We start from the raw sequence: 13,619 nt of genomic DNA, 5'->3' as shown, positions 1-13,619 counted from the left end.
TTCCCAGCAAACACAAAACCCCCCTTCAGGTCCCCAGGGTGGGACTTCTTAGGAAACGGGGCGGAGCCCTGGAGCTGGTTGGCGGACATCGGACCCGGCGAGGCGCACCTGCGCCTGCGCCGTGCAGCGGCGCACGCGTTCGAGCCGGAAGCACATGTTGGAGCTGGAGGTTCCTGGGGATGGAACCGGAGATGGAGGCGCAGAACGCTGGGGCCGAGGACGGCTTCACCCAAGTCACGCACAAGGGGGGCCGGCGGGCGAAGAAACGGCAGGCTGAGCAGCTGTCTGCCGCGGGGGACGGCGGGGATGCAGGCCGCATGGACACGGAGGAAGCCAGGCCCTCGAAGAGGCCCGTTTTTCCGCCCCTCGCCGGGGATGGATTCCTGGTACTAACAGGGACCGGGGGACAGAACGGGGCCGGGGCCAAAGGTGGGCCAAGCCGCTGATCTCTGGGTGATGTTGGAAGTGCGGGGTCTGTTCTTAAGTGACGTCCTTAGTGAAGTGACTCTCCTGAACGAAGTTTAAATCGTTCAGTTAAAGCTTCTTCTGGAAGAGCTGTCATTTTACAGCTCTATCTTCATCCCTTGATACATCTCCCGACTTGTGTGTTCTTTTATCCTAGGGTGGGAAAGAAGAAACAAGGAAAATTCCAGTCCCAGCTAACAGATACACGCCATTAAAAGAGAACTGGATGAAGATATTTACTCCTATTGTAGAACATTTGGGACTTCAGATACGGTTTAACTTGAAATCGAGGAATGTAGAAATTAGGGTAAGGAGAATGTCAACCATTTCCAAATATATTAGGGTTTCTCTCTCCTGCAGAAGTGAAAAGGCGTGAATAGACTTTCTTTAATGAGACTTACTTTGTTAAATGGTCATTATACAATTTTCTTAAAATAGTGAGTTCGAGCTTCTTGAATCTCTTCAAAATCCGCATTCAATACAAATATTAGTTGAATTCATAAGGTGGACCTAAGGTCATACCAAAATACTGGCTGTGTCTGTGCATGTATTTTATGATGTTCTGTGTTGAAATGAGACAAGGCTGAGTAAACAGGTGGTCATAAACAGAAGTATGTAAATAAGGAGTAAAAGTACGTGTGGTACACACACACACACACACATATATCTACATTTCATGGTGTCAGTTCAAAAGTTAGACAATGTTAATTGACTTTGGGTTTCCTTTTCTGGGTGCCAGTTTTATATCAGAATCAATGACCAAAATTAATTATGTCTTCCGTTTTGAGGATTCTTACACCATCATCAGGACTGGTATAGACTCATCTGCGTTGAACTAGAGTAATGGAATAAAGCATAGGGGCACTGCTTTAAATAGTTGGTAAAGTTTAAAATCTAGAACTTGGCAGAACTCCTCTTTGTTCCCATTGTCACTTTCATGCGGGTTCTTGTCGTTTTGTTTCCTTAGAGGTTTCCCTTGCTTCAGAGCTTTAAATCTCCTCTCACCGGTCCTTCCTCTGCCAGCGCCAGATTAATTTTCCTGGACCACACTGCTTTCACTGTGGTACTCTGGTATCTTCAAAATCTCTGAACGATAAGAGTTAAGTTTTTGACTGAGCTTGCCTTTTTTTTTTATTAAAGATTTTTATTTATTTGAGAGAGAGTGAGAGCGAGAGAGGTCATAGGGGAGAAGGAGAAAAAGACTTGTCACTGAGCAGGGAGCCCGATATGGGGCTTGATTCCAGGACCCTGAGATCATGACCTGAACCAAAGGGAGACGCTTAACCAACGGAGCCATCCAGGTGCCCCTGAACTTGCCTTTTAAGTAGGAATCTAAGTCCCAAGTTCACCTCATCCCAACTCTTTGAACCTTTTTGTGGCCATATCTTTCATTTTATGGGGGGACTTTCATTTTAATCTTAAGACAGGCCTATGAAGTAATTGTCATATCACCATCCTTTAGATGTGAGGAAACTGAGTCAAAGGAGTATGTTAGAGTCATCAAAGTCATTCGCTAACAAGTGAATCTTGTTAGTCCTGAAAGGACCCTTCACTCAGATCTTTTTATTTACAAATGAGAAAACTTAGACCTGGAGCTTCTATGGGACTTGCCCAAGGTCACATACAGGATTGGAACTGGGATCTAGTTTTATCTGTGTATTACACAACCTCGTGTATTTTGAAATTTGTCAAATATGTGGTCTCCTCAACTAAATTTGAGTCTTTGTGGGAGAATGGAAATGACAGTTTTGGAATCAGACTTGTGTCGGAATTCTCCCTTTTTCACATTTCAGTACTTCAGTTTTCTCAAATATAAAAGTTTTTATATTACTTTTAATATTCAGGGTTGACGTGAAGATTAGAGCTGTTGTGTGTAAAGCACCTTTGCCGTGCGTGTCACTTTTAGTGGCTGGGATTTTATGAATAGCAGCTGTTCCTGCAATTACCTAGTAAAGCCTTTAAGGACAGGATCCCAGCTTAAACCATTCATGGTAGTTAGTTCTGGAGTTAGTGCTTTGGGAAATATCAGCATATAATCATCATCATATTGATCAGTCCTAGTGTTTTGTTAGCATATTTTCATGTCCAGTCATAATATGAATATGTGCTGCCTTTTTTTTTTTAAACAGACTTGTAAAGAAACCAAGGATGTTAGTGCCCTGACAAAAGCAGCTGATTTTGTGAAAGCCTTTATTCTTGGGTTTCAGGTGGAGGTAAGTGATTTCATGGCATCTACAATAGGTGCTTAAAAACACTTAATATGAATGTTTCAGTGGATTCGGGCTTTTAAAAAATTTTTGAGTTTTCTAGGTCTGGTGAATTTTAACTTAATAGTTATTCTCAGGTATCTAAACGGAAGGGCTTCACAGCATTTATTTTTATGTTGTAGGACGCACTTGCCCTCATTAGGTTGGATGACCTCTTCCTAGAGTCTTTTGAAATTACAGATGGTGAGTATAGGGTGGTCTTTTCCTGTTAACTGTTGTGCTTTCATACTGCTGACTTTGTATTGTAGGTGACTCTTAGCTTTCTAGTAGCATTAGTTGGCCTGTATTATTAGCAGGTTTTAAAAATATATATTTTTGTATCTCTTAGTAGGGAAATGTAGTTGGTGATTTAACTTCATTACGTAGTGGGTGGTGCACTGGAATTTCCTGCCTCCTGAGGCCTTGATTCTCTCATTTAGTGAAGCCCCTAAAGGGAGACCACCTGTCAAGGGCAATAGGAAGAATCGCTGGCAAAGGAGGAAAAACCAAATTCACCATTGAGAACGTGACACGGACACGGATAGTTTTGGCTGATGTGTAAGTATCTGATCGTGACAAAGCTATTGTCCTAATTTATATTTGACCTTTTGCTGGTTTCTTCATAAAGATTGTATTTTATGCGTAATGTTGCCACTGACTCTTTGTCAGTATATGGTTCCGAATGAAATACATAGATACTTACTTTGAAAGCAGATTAAGTTAGTTGAGAAAATCTTAGGAATTCTGTTTTTCTCAGTTAGCAATAACGGACATGTTTAGGGGCGCCTGGGTGGCTCAGCCGGTTAAGTGTCTGCCTTTGGCTCAGGTCGTGGTCACAGGGTCCTGGGATCGAGCCCCACTCTGGGTTCCCTGCTCAGCGGGGAGCCTGCTTCTCCCTCTGCCCCTCCCCCCTTCATGCATGCTTGCGCGCTCTCTCTCTCTCAGATAAATAAATAAAATCTTAAAAAAAGTAAAGGAAATTGTTCAGAATTCTACTAAAAGAAGTTACCTGACAGGTGAAGATTTAACTAGTATCCGAGGAGACTCCTAAATCAGTAGGAGAGAGCAAGGAGTGGGTGTTTTAAATGCCATTGTGCTTTCCTTTTAAAGAAAGAAATACATGTGTATAACTTTATAAATACTTTAAGATTATATATAAAGGCCTTTCATAAAAGAACGAAGAGTATTGCACGTTGGGTGAAAAACTCGAGACCAGCTCTATGTGAACGGAAAGAAGATGACACAGGCTTAAAGTAAGGGTGCAGGAAGTCAAGCTGGGATTAGCCCTGGCGGGGGTTGAGGCTGCTGCGGTGCCAGGTCGGTTACTGGCAGATGGCGCGGAGATTATATAATGCCGTGAAGTTGGGGAACGAAGCACTTGACTGACAGGAGGAGGGACCTGCCTGCTGCTAAACCCAGAAATAATTTTATTTAAAATCATACTATCTTGGCTCTAAACTCAGGCTCACCATTTTTTAGAACCTAAATTTTAGACTCTGTTTTATACTCGAGGGATAACGATAATACCACTTTGATGGCCCTCTTACTGGAAGACAGGCTTATTATAATATTGATCTTTGTGAGGGGAGCCTAGACTTGGGAGTATGGAGCCATGAGGAAAGCATGTTTTGAACTAGACATTTTAAAATATTTTGAAATGCATACCACATTTGAAAGTATCCTAAGTAGCCTTAAAAACTTTTAATTTAGAAACCTAAAAATGTAACTGATGTGCTAATCAAAGTATGGATACTGTGATATATTAAATTTCAAGTGTATTGATAAGTGTTAACATAAAATTTACTAGCTGAACTATTTTTTTTAACTGCAGTATGATATACATACAAAAAGCATTACCTTATTTAGGTAATGCTCCTGTTCAGTGAGTTTTGGGTAAACCTATAGTCCTGTGATCCCACCTCAATCCCAGGTAATCACTGATCTGTCTGTCATGGTTATGCCTTTTCTAGAAATTTATATAAATGGAAAGATACAGGGTGCAGTCTTTGGTGTATGATTTCTTTTAATTAGCATGCTGTTTTGAGTTTCCCCAGTTCATTGGGTATGTTAGTAATTCCTCTTTATTGCCAAGTACTATTGTAAGGTATTGCATTTTGTTTATCCATTCACATATGATGGACGTTTGGGCTGTTTTCAGTTTGGGGCTATTATGAATAATGTTGCTTTTATTGAATTACTTTTTATATCTTTTCTATTTTTCTTACAAACTGAATGACATACTACTTGAGTGTACTGTCTGGAGTGTTCAGTATAAATAGGCTAATTGGAAATCCACATGTTCACCCGCTTACTGTGATATAACCGTAGTGTGGACTCGTATGCACCTGTAAGTGTTGTTTTTGATGAGCTGCTGATAACCTGGTAAAATACAGTATGATGTGAGCACGATAAAACACTAAAAACGATTCCAAATACATGCAGTGCATCAGATGGCAAATACTGTTGCCTGTATGTCCTGAGACCTCCATACCGTTCCAGCCACTGCCCCATCATGGTGGTGGTTTCGGCAGCAAAACTACTCACACTTCATGTGTGTTCACTGTCTGTTTCCTCATCTTTCCTGCGCTATTGTCAAGAATTTTTATCAGAGTTAGACATACACATATTTGAGCAAGCCCCAAATTTATACTACCTACCTCCATTTCCTCTTCCTCAGAGGAACTAATTTCAGCTCTTTTAGGTAATTTTTAAAAATTTATCTCCATATTTTCAGACACCTTGTTTATATACCAGCTTCATGGTTTGTTTTGTTTTTTTAGCCTCACCATTGACTTTCTAATGTGAAAGAGGAAAATTCAGCTTTTTTTCATCTGCCCCCACTTCCACCCCATATACTCAGCCCTTCTAACATCCAGTTTACTTATCCCTTCCTACGTTCCCTGTACCTTGTAGGTTTTGTTAAGACCAGCGTTCGGCATTACCTGTGTGCAGTTCCAGTGCTCAGTGTATCAACAGCGGGGCCAGGTGATAACTGTGATTACTCTGTTGTTTTCACTTGAAAAAACAATTCTTATTTATGTTTGTGTTTTCTAATTATCAGTAAAATTCAGTAAAAAGCTATACACTGTTGTATGTCCTCTTGGTGTATCCAGATGCATCAAACATTTGAGAAACCTCTCCTGGAGCCTGCTTTCTCAGAAGCACGGCTACCCTGCCTGACGCCCAGTTGACATCCTGGGTTCTCCTTTCACCTTTGCCCTTTTGCTGTTTGAATCCCTTGGTTGTTGGATTCTTTTTCCTGAGTACTCCTTATGGTTCTTCTGTTTTTCTTTTTTAATTTGGTATTTGTATGTATTGCAAAATGAGCACCACAGTCAGTCTGGTTAACATCTATCACCATAGCTACAAATTTGTTTTTCTGTGTGTGAAAACTTAATTACTCTTAGCAACTTTCCATTATGTAGCACAGTATTATTGACTATACTTGACATGCTGTACATTACATCCCCGGACTTCTTTTCTAACTGAAGTTTGTGCTGTTTGACCCCCTTCATTCATTTTGTACACCCCCCTCCCCCCAACCTTAGTACTCCTTATTTTGGTGCCGTTTATAGTGCGGGAGCTAGCTTAGCTAGCTAACATTTTTTGAGAACTTCTCGTTCCATTTGTTGAGAACTTCCTCTTTCCTGGCCAGCTATCTAGTTCTGTTATATAAATCATGTCCATTCAGAATTTTGAAGACCTTTCTATATCCTAGCTTTCAGTGTTGCTATTGAGAGGTCTAATGCCATTTTTATACCTGATTCTTTGAGTGTCCTATCTGGCAGTTGTATTATCTTTAGTGTGTTCTGAAATTTCATCGTGCTGTGTGTTAGCGTGGGTCTATTTTTATTCATCTTACTGGGCCCTTTCAAACTAGAGACTTCATTTTCTACAATTCTCAGAAATTTTCTTGAATTACTTTGGTCTTCCTTTCTTACCCCTTCCTGTCTGGAATTCCTTTCTGTGACTCTGTGTTCCAATCCTTATATTTAGTTTTCTTAACATTGTGCCCTTGATTCATGGGTGCATGAAGATAGCTTTCTGGACCTTACTGATTTGATTCTGTTTTTGCCGTTTTCATTTTCTCTTAGTCTCCATAGTCTCCGTTTCTCTTTTTTCGCTTTGCTGGTTGTAGCCTCTGTTTTTTTGTAGTAGATGCTTTCGTCAGATGCTGGTGATCCTCAGTGTGTGTGCGCCAGATGGACAGAGTGAGGCAGTAAAGAGCAGACCAGAAGCCCTGAGCTCACAGGGTCTGGGGGGGGGGAGGGGATGCTGGTTGACTAGGCTTCACTTAGGGTGATTGCCAGGCTGTTTCTGATGTATCTTTTAGTCTTTTGTTTTTTGGGGTTTTTTTTAGATTTTATTTATTTGTTTGAGGGAGAGAGAGAAAATATAGAGGGAGAGGGAGAAGCAGATTCCTCGCTGAGCAGAGAGTCTGATGTGGGGCTTGATCCCAGGACCCTGAGATCATGACCCAAGCTGAAGGCAGATGCTTAACCAGCTGAGCTACCCAGGCGCCCCTCTTTTAGGTCTTTTATTGAGCAGGTCAGATTCCCCCAGAGAGGCATGCTCTAGGCTCTTCGCTGCCAGACTTTGAAGCGCAGTTATGGAAGACAGTTGGAGGTCTCAGTTATTTGCTTCCCATTGCCCATCTTTAACATGGCATTCCTACCTCAGCTGTACCTGGTACCCCTGGTCCAGACACCATGTCTTTTATTTTCCAGGGAGCATCACCTCGCCTCCCCCTCCCATAATTCTGCCTGTTACAGGGGGTGGTTGCCTGATTACAGAGTGGGGAAGAAAACCTAGGCATCATCTTGAACAGATTTTGTCATTTTTGTCCCCACTTCCAGAAATGCCTAAGCCTGGATGAGAGGGTTTGGCTTGATGTTCCTACTGATAATTTTGGTGTCAGTTTACTGACATTTTGGAGGATGGGCTCAAAAAGCAAAATACTATATTGTCCATTTTGTTTGAGTCAGTCAACCAGGAATTCCCATTAGTAGGGTCTGGATGATCCTCACTGAATAGTGAAGAAATTTAGATAACCTTTAGAAGGTTTTGCAGTTGAAATCCAGATGTTTTAATTAAGTACAATGTTACTTGCATTTCTGGGTACTTAATACCAGCTCTGCCAATGTGTAATCTTGGGCAGGTTTGTTTTTGGGTTTTGTTTTTTTAACTTCTCGTAAATTTCTTTCCTCATTTATAAAATGGGAATACCATCTACGTTAATAAAACTCATGTGAGGGTTAAATGGGAACACACAAAGCCGTAGCACATAAAAAGCACTCACTTGATGGTAGCCATTATTAGCTAAGAATCTTTAAAAATTCTTGGTTTCTTAAAATTTTGTATTTCTGTTTACTGGGATATAATTTACATACCATAGAATTTCCCTTCAAAGTGATTTTTAGTGTATTTTGAGTTGTGCAACCATCACCACCATCTATATTTAGAAATCTATCATGATTTTCCAAAGTTACGGGATTATGGGATTTAGTTAAGGAAATGATTTTGTTGCTAACTTGTCTCACATTCTCTCTTGCAGGAAAGTTCACATCCTTGGCTCTTTCCAAAACATCAAGATGGCAAGAACTGCCATTTGCAACCTCATCCTGGGTAATAATTTATTCCTTGGGTATTTTCTCTGGAAAGAAAATAGGGAATTTAGAACTCGAACCACATTTGCAAATCAGTTCAAGTTAAGCATGTTAGAGATTGCGAAATAGAAACTTTGGGGTTGGCAAACATGGGCCTAAATAAAAAAGGAGGAATATTTTTGCTTAGATTTCATCAGTTTGCTAGGGAAAATAAAGGGTTTATGGGGTTATGTTGCTTAAATCTTTGCTGCTTTCCCCTGAAGTGCAGTGAAAAGCCATTCCAGAATAGCAAGCAGTGTGTTTTAGGTTTCAATGAAAAGAGAGCTGCTGATGACCATCAGTCAACTTAATTGACACACTTAGTCCTATTTTATTTTATTTACTTGAGAGCTAGAAAGCCTGAGCGAGTGGGAGAGGCAGAGGGAGAGGGAATCTTAAGCAGATTCTATGCTGAGTGCAGAGCCTATTGCGGGGCTCGTTCTCACGACCCTGGCATCATGACCTGAGCCAAAACCAAGAATCAGACGCTTAACCGACTGAGTCACCCAGGCACCCCAGTCCTGTTTTCAAACTGTGCGGCAAAGTCAGTTAACTTCTGGTATGAGTTACAGGGTTGTAGCTGCTTGCTCTAAATGGGATTTTCCATCAGTGCCCAGATCTGAGTGACCAGTTTCTTTTTGACATATTTACATAACTCCGTGCCTTTGATTCGTAGAATTTAAAATAATTTTGGAGACTATTTGGGTATGGTTTATGGTTCTTTTGCTGATTTAAGAGAGATCCACTGGGAAATGTGCTTTGGAGTTGCAGACTGCTTTCCATGTGTCTTCTATATATGTGAGTATATTTGTATAGATATGTTTGTTTTCCTCTGCAGGAAATCCTCCATCAAAGGTTTATGGCAATATCCGAGCCGTGGCTAGCAGAGCAGCAGATCGATTCTGATTTCAAATCAGAGACTTTTTATCTTGAATTTGGACTCTAGAGAAAAAGCCCTTGCCCTCTGCATGTGGTGATAAGAAACCATGTGAAGAATTTTTCAGTCACTTTGAGCCTCCATCGCTTCTTCTGTTCTCAGCCAGAAGCATCAATAGAAAGGTTTGATAATATTCTCATGCAGCAACTTGAGGATAATTCCTTTATCTGAATTTAGTACCATAATTATACTTACACATTAATTATATCACTTAATTTTAAATAAAAGATTTACATAGTTTATAATTCTCTTATTGGGGAAACTTGTTTAAACAGATCTGTATGAATTTATAGATTTATAACTTTTTATAAATTTGTAAACATTTCTTGTCTATGGAGTGTAATTAACAGAATCCGCTCACAAAATCGCTCTGAATCCTGACCCTTAATACTGGGTGGTATGTGGACTTTTTAGAAGCAGCAGTTTGGAGATACTGTTGTGAACAAAGGCTAATCTTTGTACCTGTTTTGTAGTTTATAAAATTAAGGACTACCTCACAAGGTTGACGTGAGGAAAGAATTTTATTTTCAAATAAGCACTCAATGGAAGTAGCCAGACCTTACCAATGTTTGGGTGAAGGTGAAATATGGTAAAAGAATGTTTTTAGAAAACCGCAATGTTCTGCAAATGGAAGCGCTTGTTTTAATTAGTGTCTGCCTATTTAAATACTCATTTGGTAAGTATTTAATGAGCAAACACTAGAGCTGGGTAGAATTCTAGACAATTGAGGCTATTGGTAGACAAGGGACAAAAAAAAAATCACTGCCTTTGTAGAGTTTTCGTTTTATTTCAATAACCAGATAAGACAAGTGTACAAAATACCTAAGTAAATTCTGTCAGCAGAGGAAAAACTCTCTGGAGGAAGAAGAGAGTGGAGTAAAGGAGACACAGGTGTAGGAGTATGTTTACATGTGGTGGCCAGGAGCGTCCCTGTGGAGCCAGGACACACCTGAACAGACCTGACGGCATCAACTGTGGGGTCTCTGGTGGGGGAGACGGTACAAAGGCCCACAGCAGAAGCAAGCCCAAAGCTCCAGAAACCACAGGAGGCGAAGGCAGCTGGAAGCAGTAAAGGGTGAGTAGTAAAGCAATGAAGGTAGGGCTTTGTAGGCTGTTGTAATGATTTGTGGTTTTTAACCAGTGATAAAGCAGATTTATTTTTACTTATGGCTTATAGCCCCAATATCAAACATAATTTATCAGGGTTTTTAATCCAAAAGAGTGGAAAGACGACAACCTCATGGGGGAAAAAAAGCCCACCAAAGACCATTGTGAACACACTCAAGCAAGTTTCAAATATTTTATTTTCTTATTCATACAGTATGAAGTTTTCTAAAGATCCCACAACATGACATTTCATGCAGAAGAAAACTAAACAGTCAACATAAACCCCTCCCCCACCCACACTAAAAAAAAAAAAAAAAGAAAAAAGGAAAAAAAACCCCTCATTCCCCAGTAAGGAAATAACATTTGCACTATTTTTCTGTAACGCCAGCCAAGATATGCACAAGCAAGAGAAATAGAAAGCATTTGCTAAAATATTTGTAACAAATACTTATGTACAAAAAATTCACAAAAGACTAGTTCCCCCTTGAAGCAGAGCACATGGCAGCTGACACTGGAACAGATCAAACCACTGGCTGGGCTTATAAGCCACGGACTGATCCAGAGGAAGAAAGTTACATGTAGTGGAGATTTTCAGTTTGAACATTAACATTTCCAAAGTTTGGCAACGTTATCTTTTAAAATTATGCAAATTATGTAAACAAGAGGTACATTTTAAATTGATCTACATGCAAAACTCCATGTCATGCAAGGACACCAAGCACCGGGATTTTTCTCTCACAGACAGAGCCCATGATGTGCAGCACTCAGTTGAAGGAACAGCGATGGCAGGCAGGTGTGCCCAATTTAAGATTCATTCACCTTGATTCAACCTGCCCTTTTCCACTTACAATCATAAAACCATTCTTCTAGAAAAACCTATACAGGGGAAGACTACTTTCCTAGAAAGCTAACCATAAAATGTTTTCCTCCAGCCAATAGTACCTTTGCAGAAAAGGGAAGGGATAATATCAAGTGGTGGAACATGATACGCTACTTTTATATCACACATTTAGTAAGTTAGCATCCATTACAAATATGGGCAAATCAAGAAAGAAAACCATCATGCACTCTCTATGCCTTGTGGTAAAGAATTCAGGAGGTATAAATTTGGATAAAATTTTGCTCCTCTGTGGCATACCGATCAGTAAGACTTCTTCCATTTAAATCACAAATATATGTGGGCGTTCAGATACATACATGCACATTATCACCAGTTTTTTAGATGAGCTGCAAGTCTTCTGAAACAGAAGGGAAATTTATGGTTCAAAGGTAAGTTTAATGACAAACTTTGTTTACCCACATACTGAAACGAATGAATGGATTTCCTAAGTAGTTCTGTGATTCCTTCCGGTATTACTAAGAAACATCTAAGGAAACTCGTGATTGCCTCAGATGGCTTCTGGCCTTTCCACAACTGATAACTTACACCGACTCAGGGACATTTACTAAATGTAATGGCTCCTGGTTACAAAATAACCTCGAAGCAGCCACAAGCTCTGTGCAGTTACTATATGAACACAGAATGAGCTCTTGGCAGGAGCACTGACTACACTTTCTCTTCAAGCAGAGATGTAGTGAAAGCTGCTCAGCAATGAGACATAGTCCCTGGAAATATATTCATAGGTATAAATAAAATTACAAACTCCTTTGTTACAAAAATGTAATTAAGGTAAATAATAGGACGTTAACAAATGCTTTGTCAATCTCTCAAAGGAGAAAGCACAGGAAAAGGAAAATAGCTGGCCTAACACCCGGCTCAAATTGTACAATTTTCTATCTATATATAAAACTGTGTGAAATAAAAGTAAGGATGTTTTATGTTCTGCTTGGCACTTTTGTACTCTATCATTTTGTTTCTGAATCAAGTAGATTAAATTAAAGCCAACCTACTACACATATAGAAAGCTACATATATCTATATATAAATATTTACATATGTATATATAGATACTTTCTTGTTATAAAAGATGAAGAAAAATAAATTAAAAAGCCAACCCCTTCCCTTTCTTCACCACATTGATATGCTCTTTTCATATTGCTGTCCTTCAGACTTTAAAGTGCTACACTGAGTTATTGAGAGAATAAGAGTTCAATAACACTTAGTTGGCTTCATGAGGCTCGTGTTGGAAAATGTGGCTTCACAGAGAAAAATACTTCCATTTAAATACACAGAGAGCATTGCTGGACGTCTTGAGCAGATCTTCAGAGATGGAGAAGAAAGCAAAAGTGTTGGGTGGTACTCTTTAAAAAAGAGTCACACATCTACCACCATCTTTTTGTGGATATCTAGGCCACCTACAACCTGCAACAGATCAGAACAAATCAAGTTGACCACATTTGAAAACTCCTTAACCAAAACTACAATTTAAAAAATACACTGTTTTCAGAAGTTGGCCTTTTTGGGGATTTTGTTTGTTTTTGAACTTTACTGCCTCCAAGTTAGAATTTTCCTGGCTTCTTTCTCCCAGGATAACAGGCATCTTCTTGTGTTCTAGGACAACAGCTGGCAAACTTAAATCGCCAGAGCGTATTTTAGGCTTTTTGTCGGCCACAGGTGATTTCTCTTACGTTTCCTTCTCCCACTTTTTTTTTTTTTTAAGATTTTATTTATTTGAGAACATGAGTGGGAGGAGGGGCTGAGGGAGAAGGAGAAGCCGACTTCCCGCTGAGCAGGGAGCCCAATGCAGGGCTCAATCCTGGGACCTCACGAGATCATGACCTGAGCCAAAGACAGATGTTTAACTGACTCAGCCACTCAGGTGCCCCTTTCCCCCACTTGCTTAACAACACTTTAAAAATGTAAAAGACTGTTCTAAGCTCCAAGACACACAGAACAGGCCATGGGAAGGATCTGACCTACTCTGTAGTTTGCCAACCCCTCTTTTGTAGTTTAATATTAACAGGAGGTTAGCGTAAAAATTTATCCTCAAAATCCAAATATGGGCTTAACTGTCAGTCTATTCTAGAAGGTATTAAAAAGTACCAAATGAATAAGATTTTCTGCACATTATTCTCCCATGGGCTTGTAGACATGGAGAATTGTTACAGACACCTCAGTGAAAAATGACATGATAATCTGCAAGTATAATTACCTATATTATATTATTATTTGGAGGATAGATTTACGTACAACCTACGTAAAGAAAGTATGTACGTCATAAATGTTCACAGCTTGATGAATTTTCCCAGAGTAAACACCCAAGTAACTAGCACCCAGAC

The 13,619-nt window shown here is 39.9% G+C and overlaps 2 protein-coding genes across 2 annotated transcripts in view; one reads left to right on the top strand and one right to left on the bottom strand.

Annotated features, from left to right (window-relative positions):
* Positions 1-106: 106 nt before the first annotated feature.
* On the top strand, positions 107-9,532 carry PNO1 (partner of NOB1 homolog). The gene is made up of 7 exons (XM_008699938.2): positions 107-386; positions 623-772; positions 2,595-2,678; positions 2,855-2,915; positions 3,152-3,269; positions 8,266-8,336; positions 9,195-9,532. Exons 1-7 carry the CDS (start codon positions 180-182, stop codon positions 9,260-9,262), a joined length of 759 nt encoding a protein of 252 aa, XP_008698160.1. The 5' UTR covers positions 107-179; the 3' UTR covers positions 9,263-9,532.
* Positions 9,533-10,579: 1,047 nt separating this feature from the next.
* The window catches only part of PPP3R1 (protein phosphatase 3 regulatory subunit B, alpha), a 69,157-nt gene continuing 66,117 nt past the window's right edge, over positions 10,580-13,619 (bottom strand). Inside the window, exon 6 of the mRNA XM_040623396.1 lies at positions 10,580-12,702. Coding sequence (XP_040479330.1) covers positions 12,655-12,702 — 48 coding nt within the window. The 3' untranslated portion in view covers positions 10,580-12,654. The remainder of the gene's footprint in view (positions 12,703-13,619) is intronic.

The sequence above is a fragment of the Ursus maritimus genome, unplaced genomic scaffold (genome assembly GCF_017311325.1).
Source record: "Ursus maritimus isolate PB19 unplaced genomic scaffold, ASM1731132v1 scaffold_6, whole genome shotgun sequence".
NCBI lineage: Eukaryota > Metazoa > Chordata > Mammalia > Carnivora > Ursidae > Ursus > Ursus maritimus.
This window is presented reverse-complemented; position numbering and strand designations above follow the sequence as displayed.

What these genes read in the sequence shown, in the direction of transcription:
- PNO1 (XM_008699938.2), top strand. Translation starts at nt 180, where the DNA reads ATGGAACCGGAGATGGAGGCGCAGAACGCTGGGGCCGAGGACGGCTTC. An exon ending in CGAGGAATGTAGAAATTAGG is followed by an intron (nt 773 to 2,594) that starts GTAAGGAGAATG and finishes TTTTTTAAACAG; the next exon opens with ACTTGTAAAGAAACCAAGGA. An exon ending in TTCTTGGGTTTCAGGTGGAG is followed by an intron (nt 2,679 to 2,854) that starts GTAAGTGATTTC and finishes TTTATGTTGTAG; the next exon opens with GACGCACTTGCCCTCATTAG.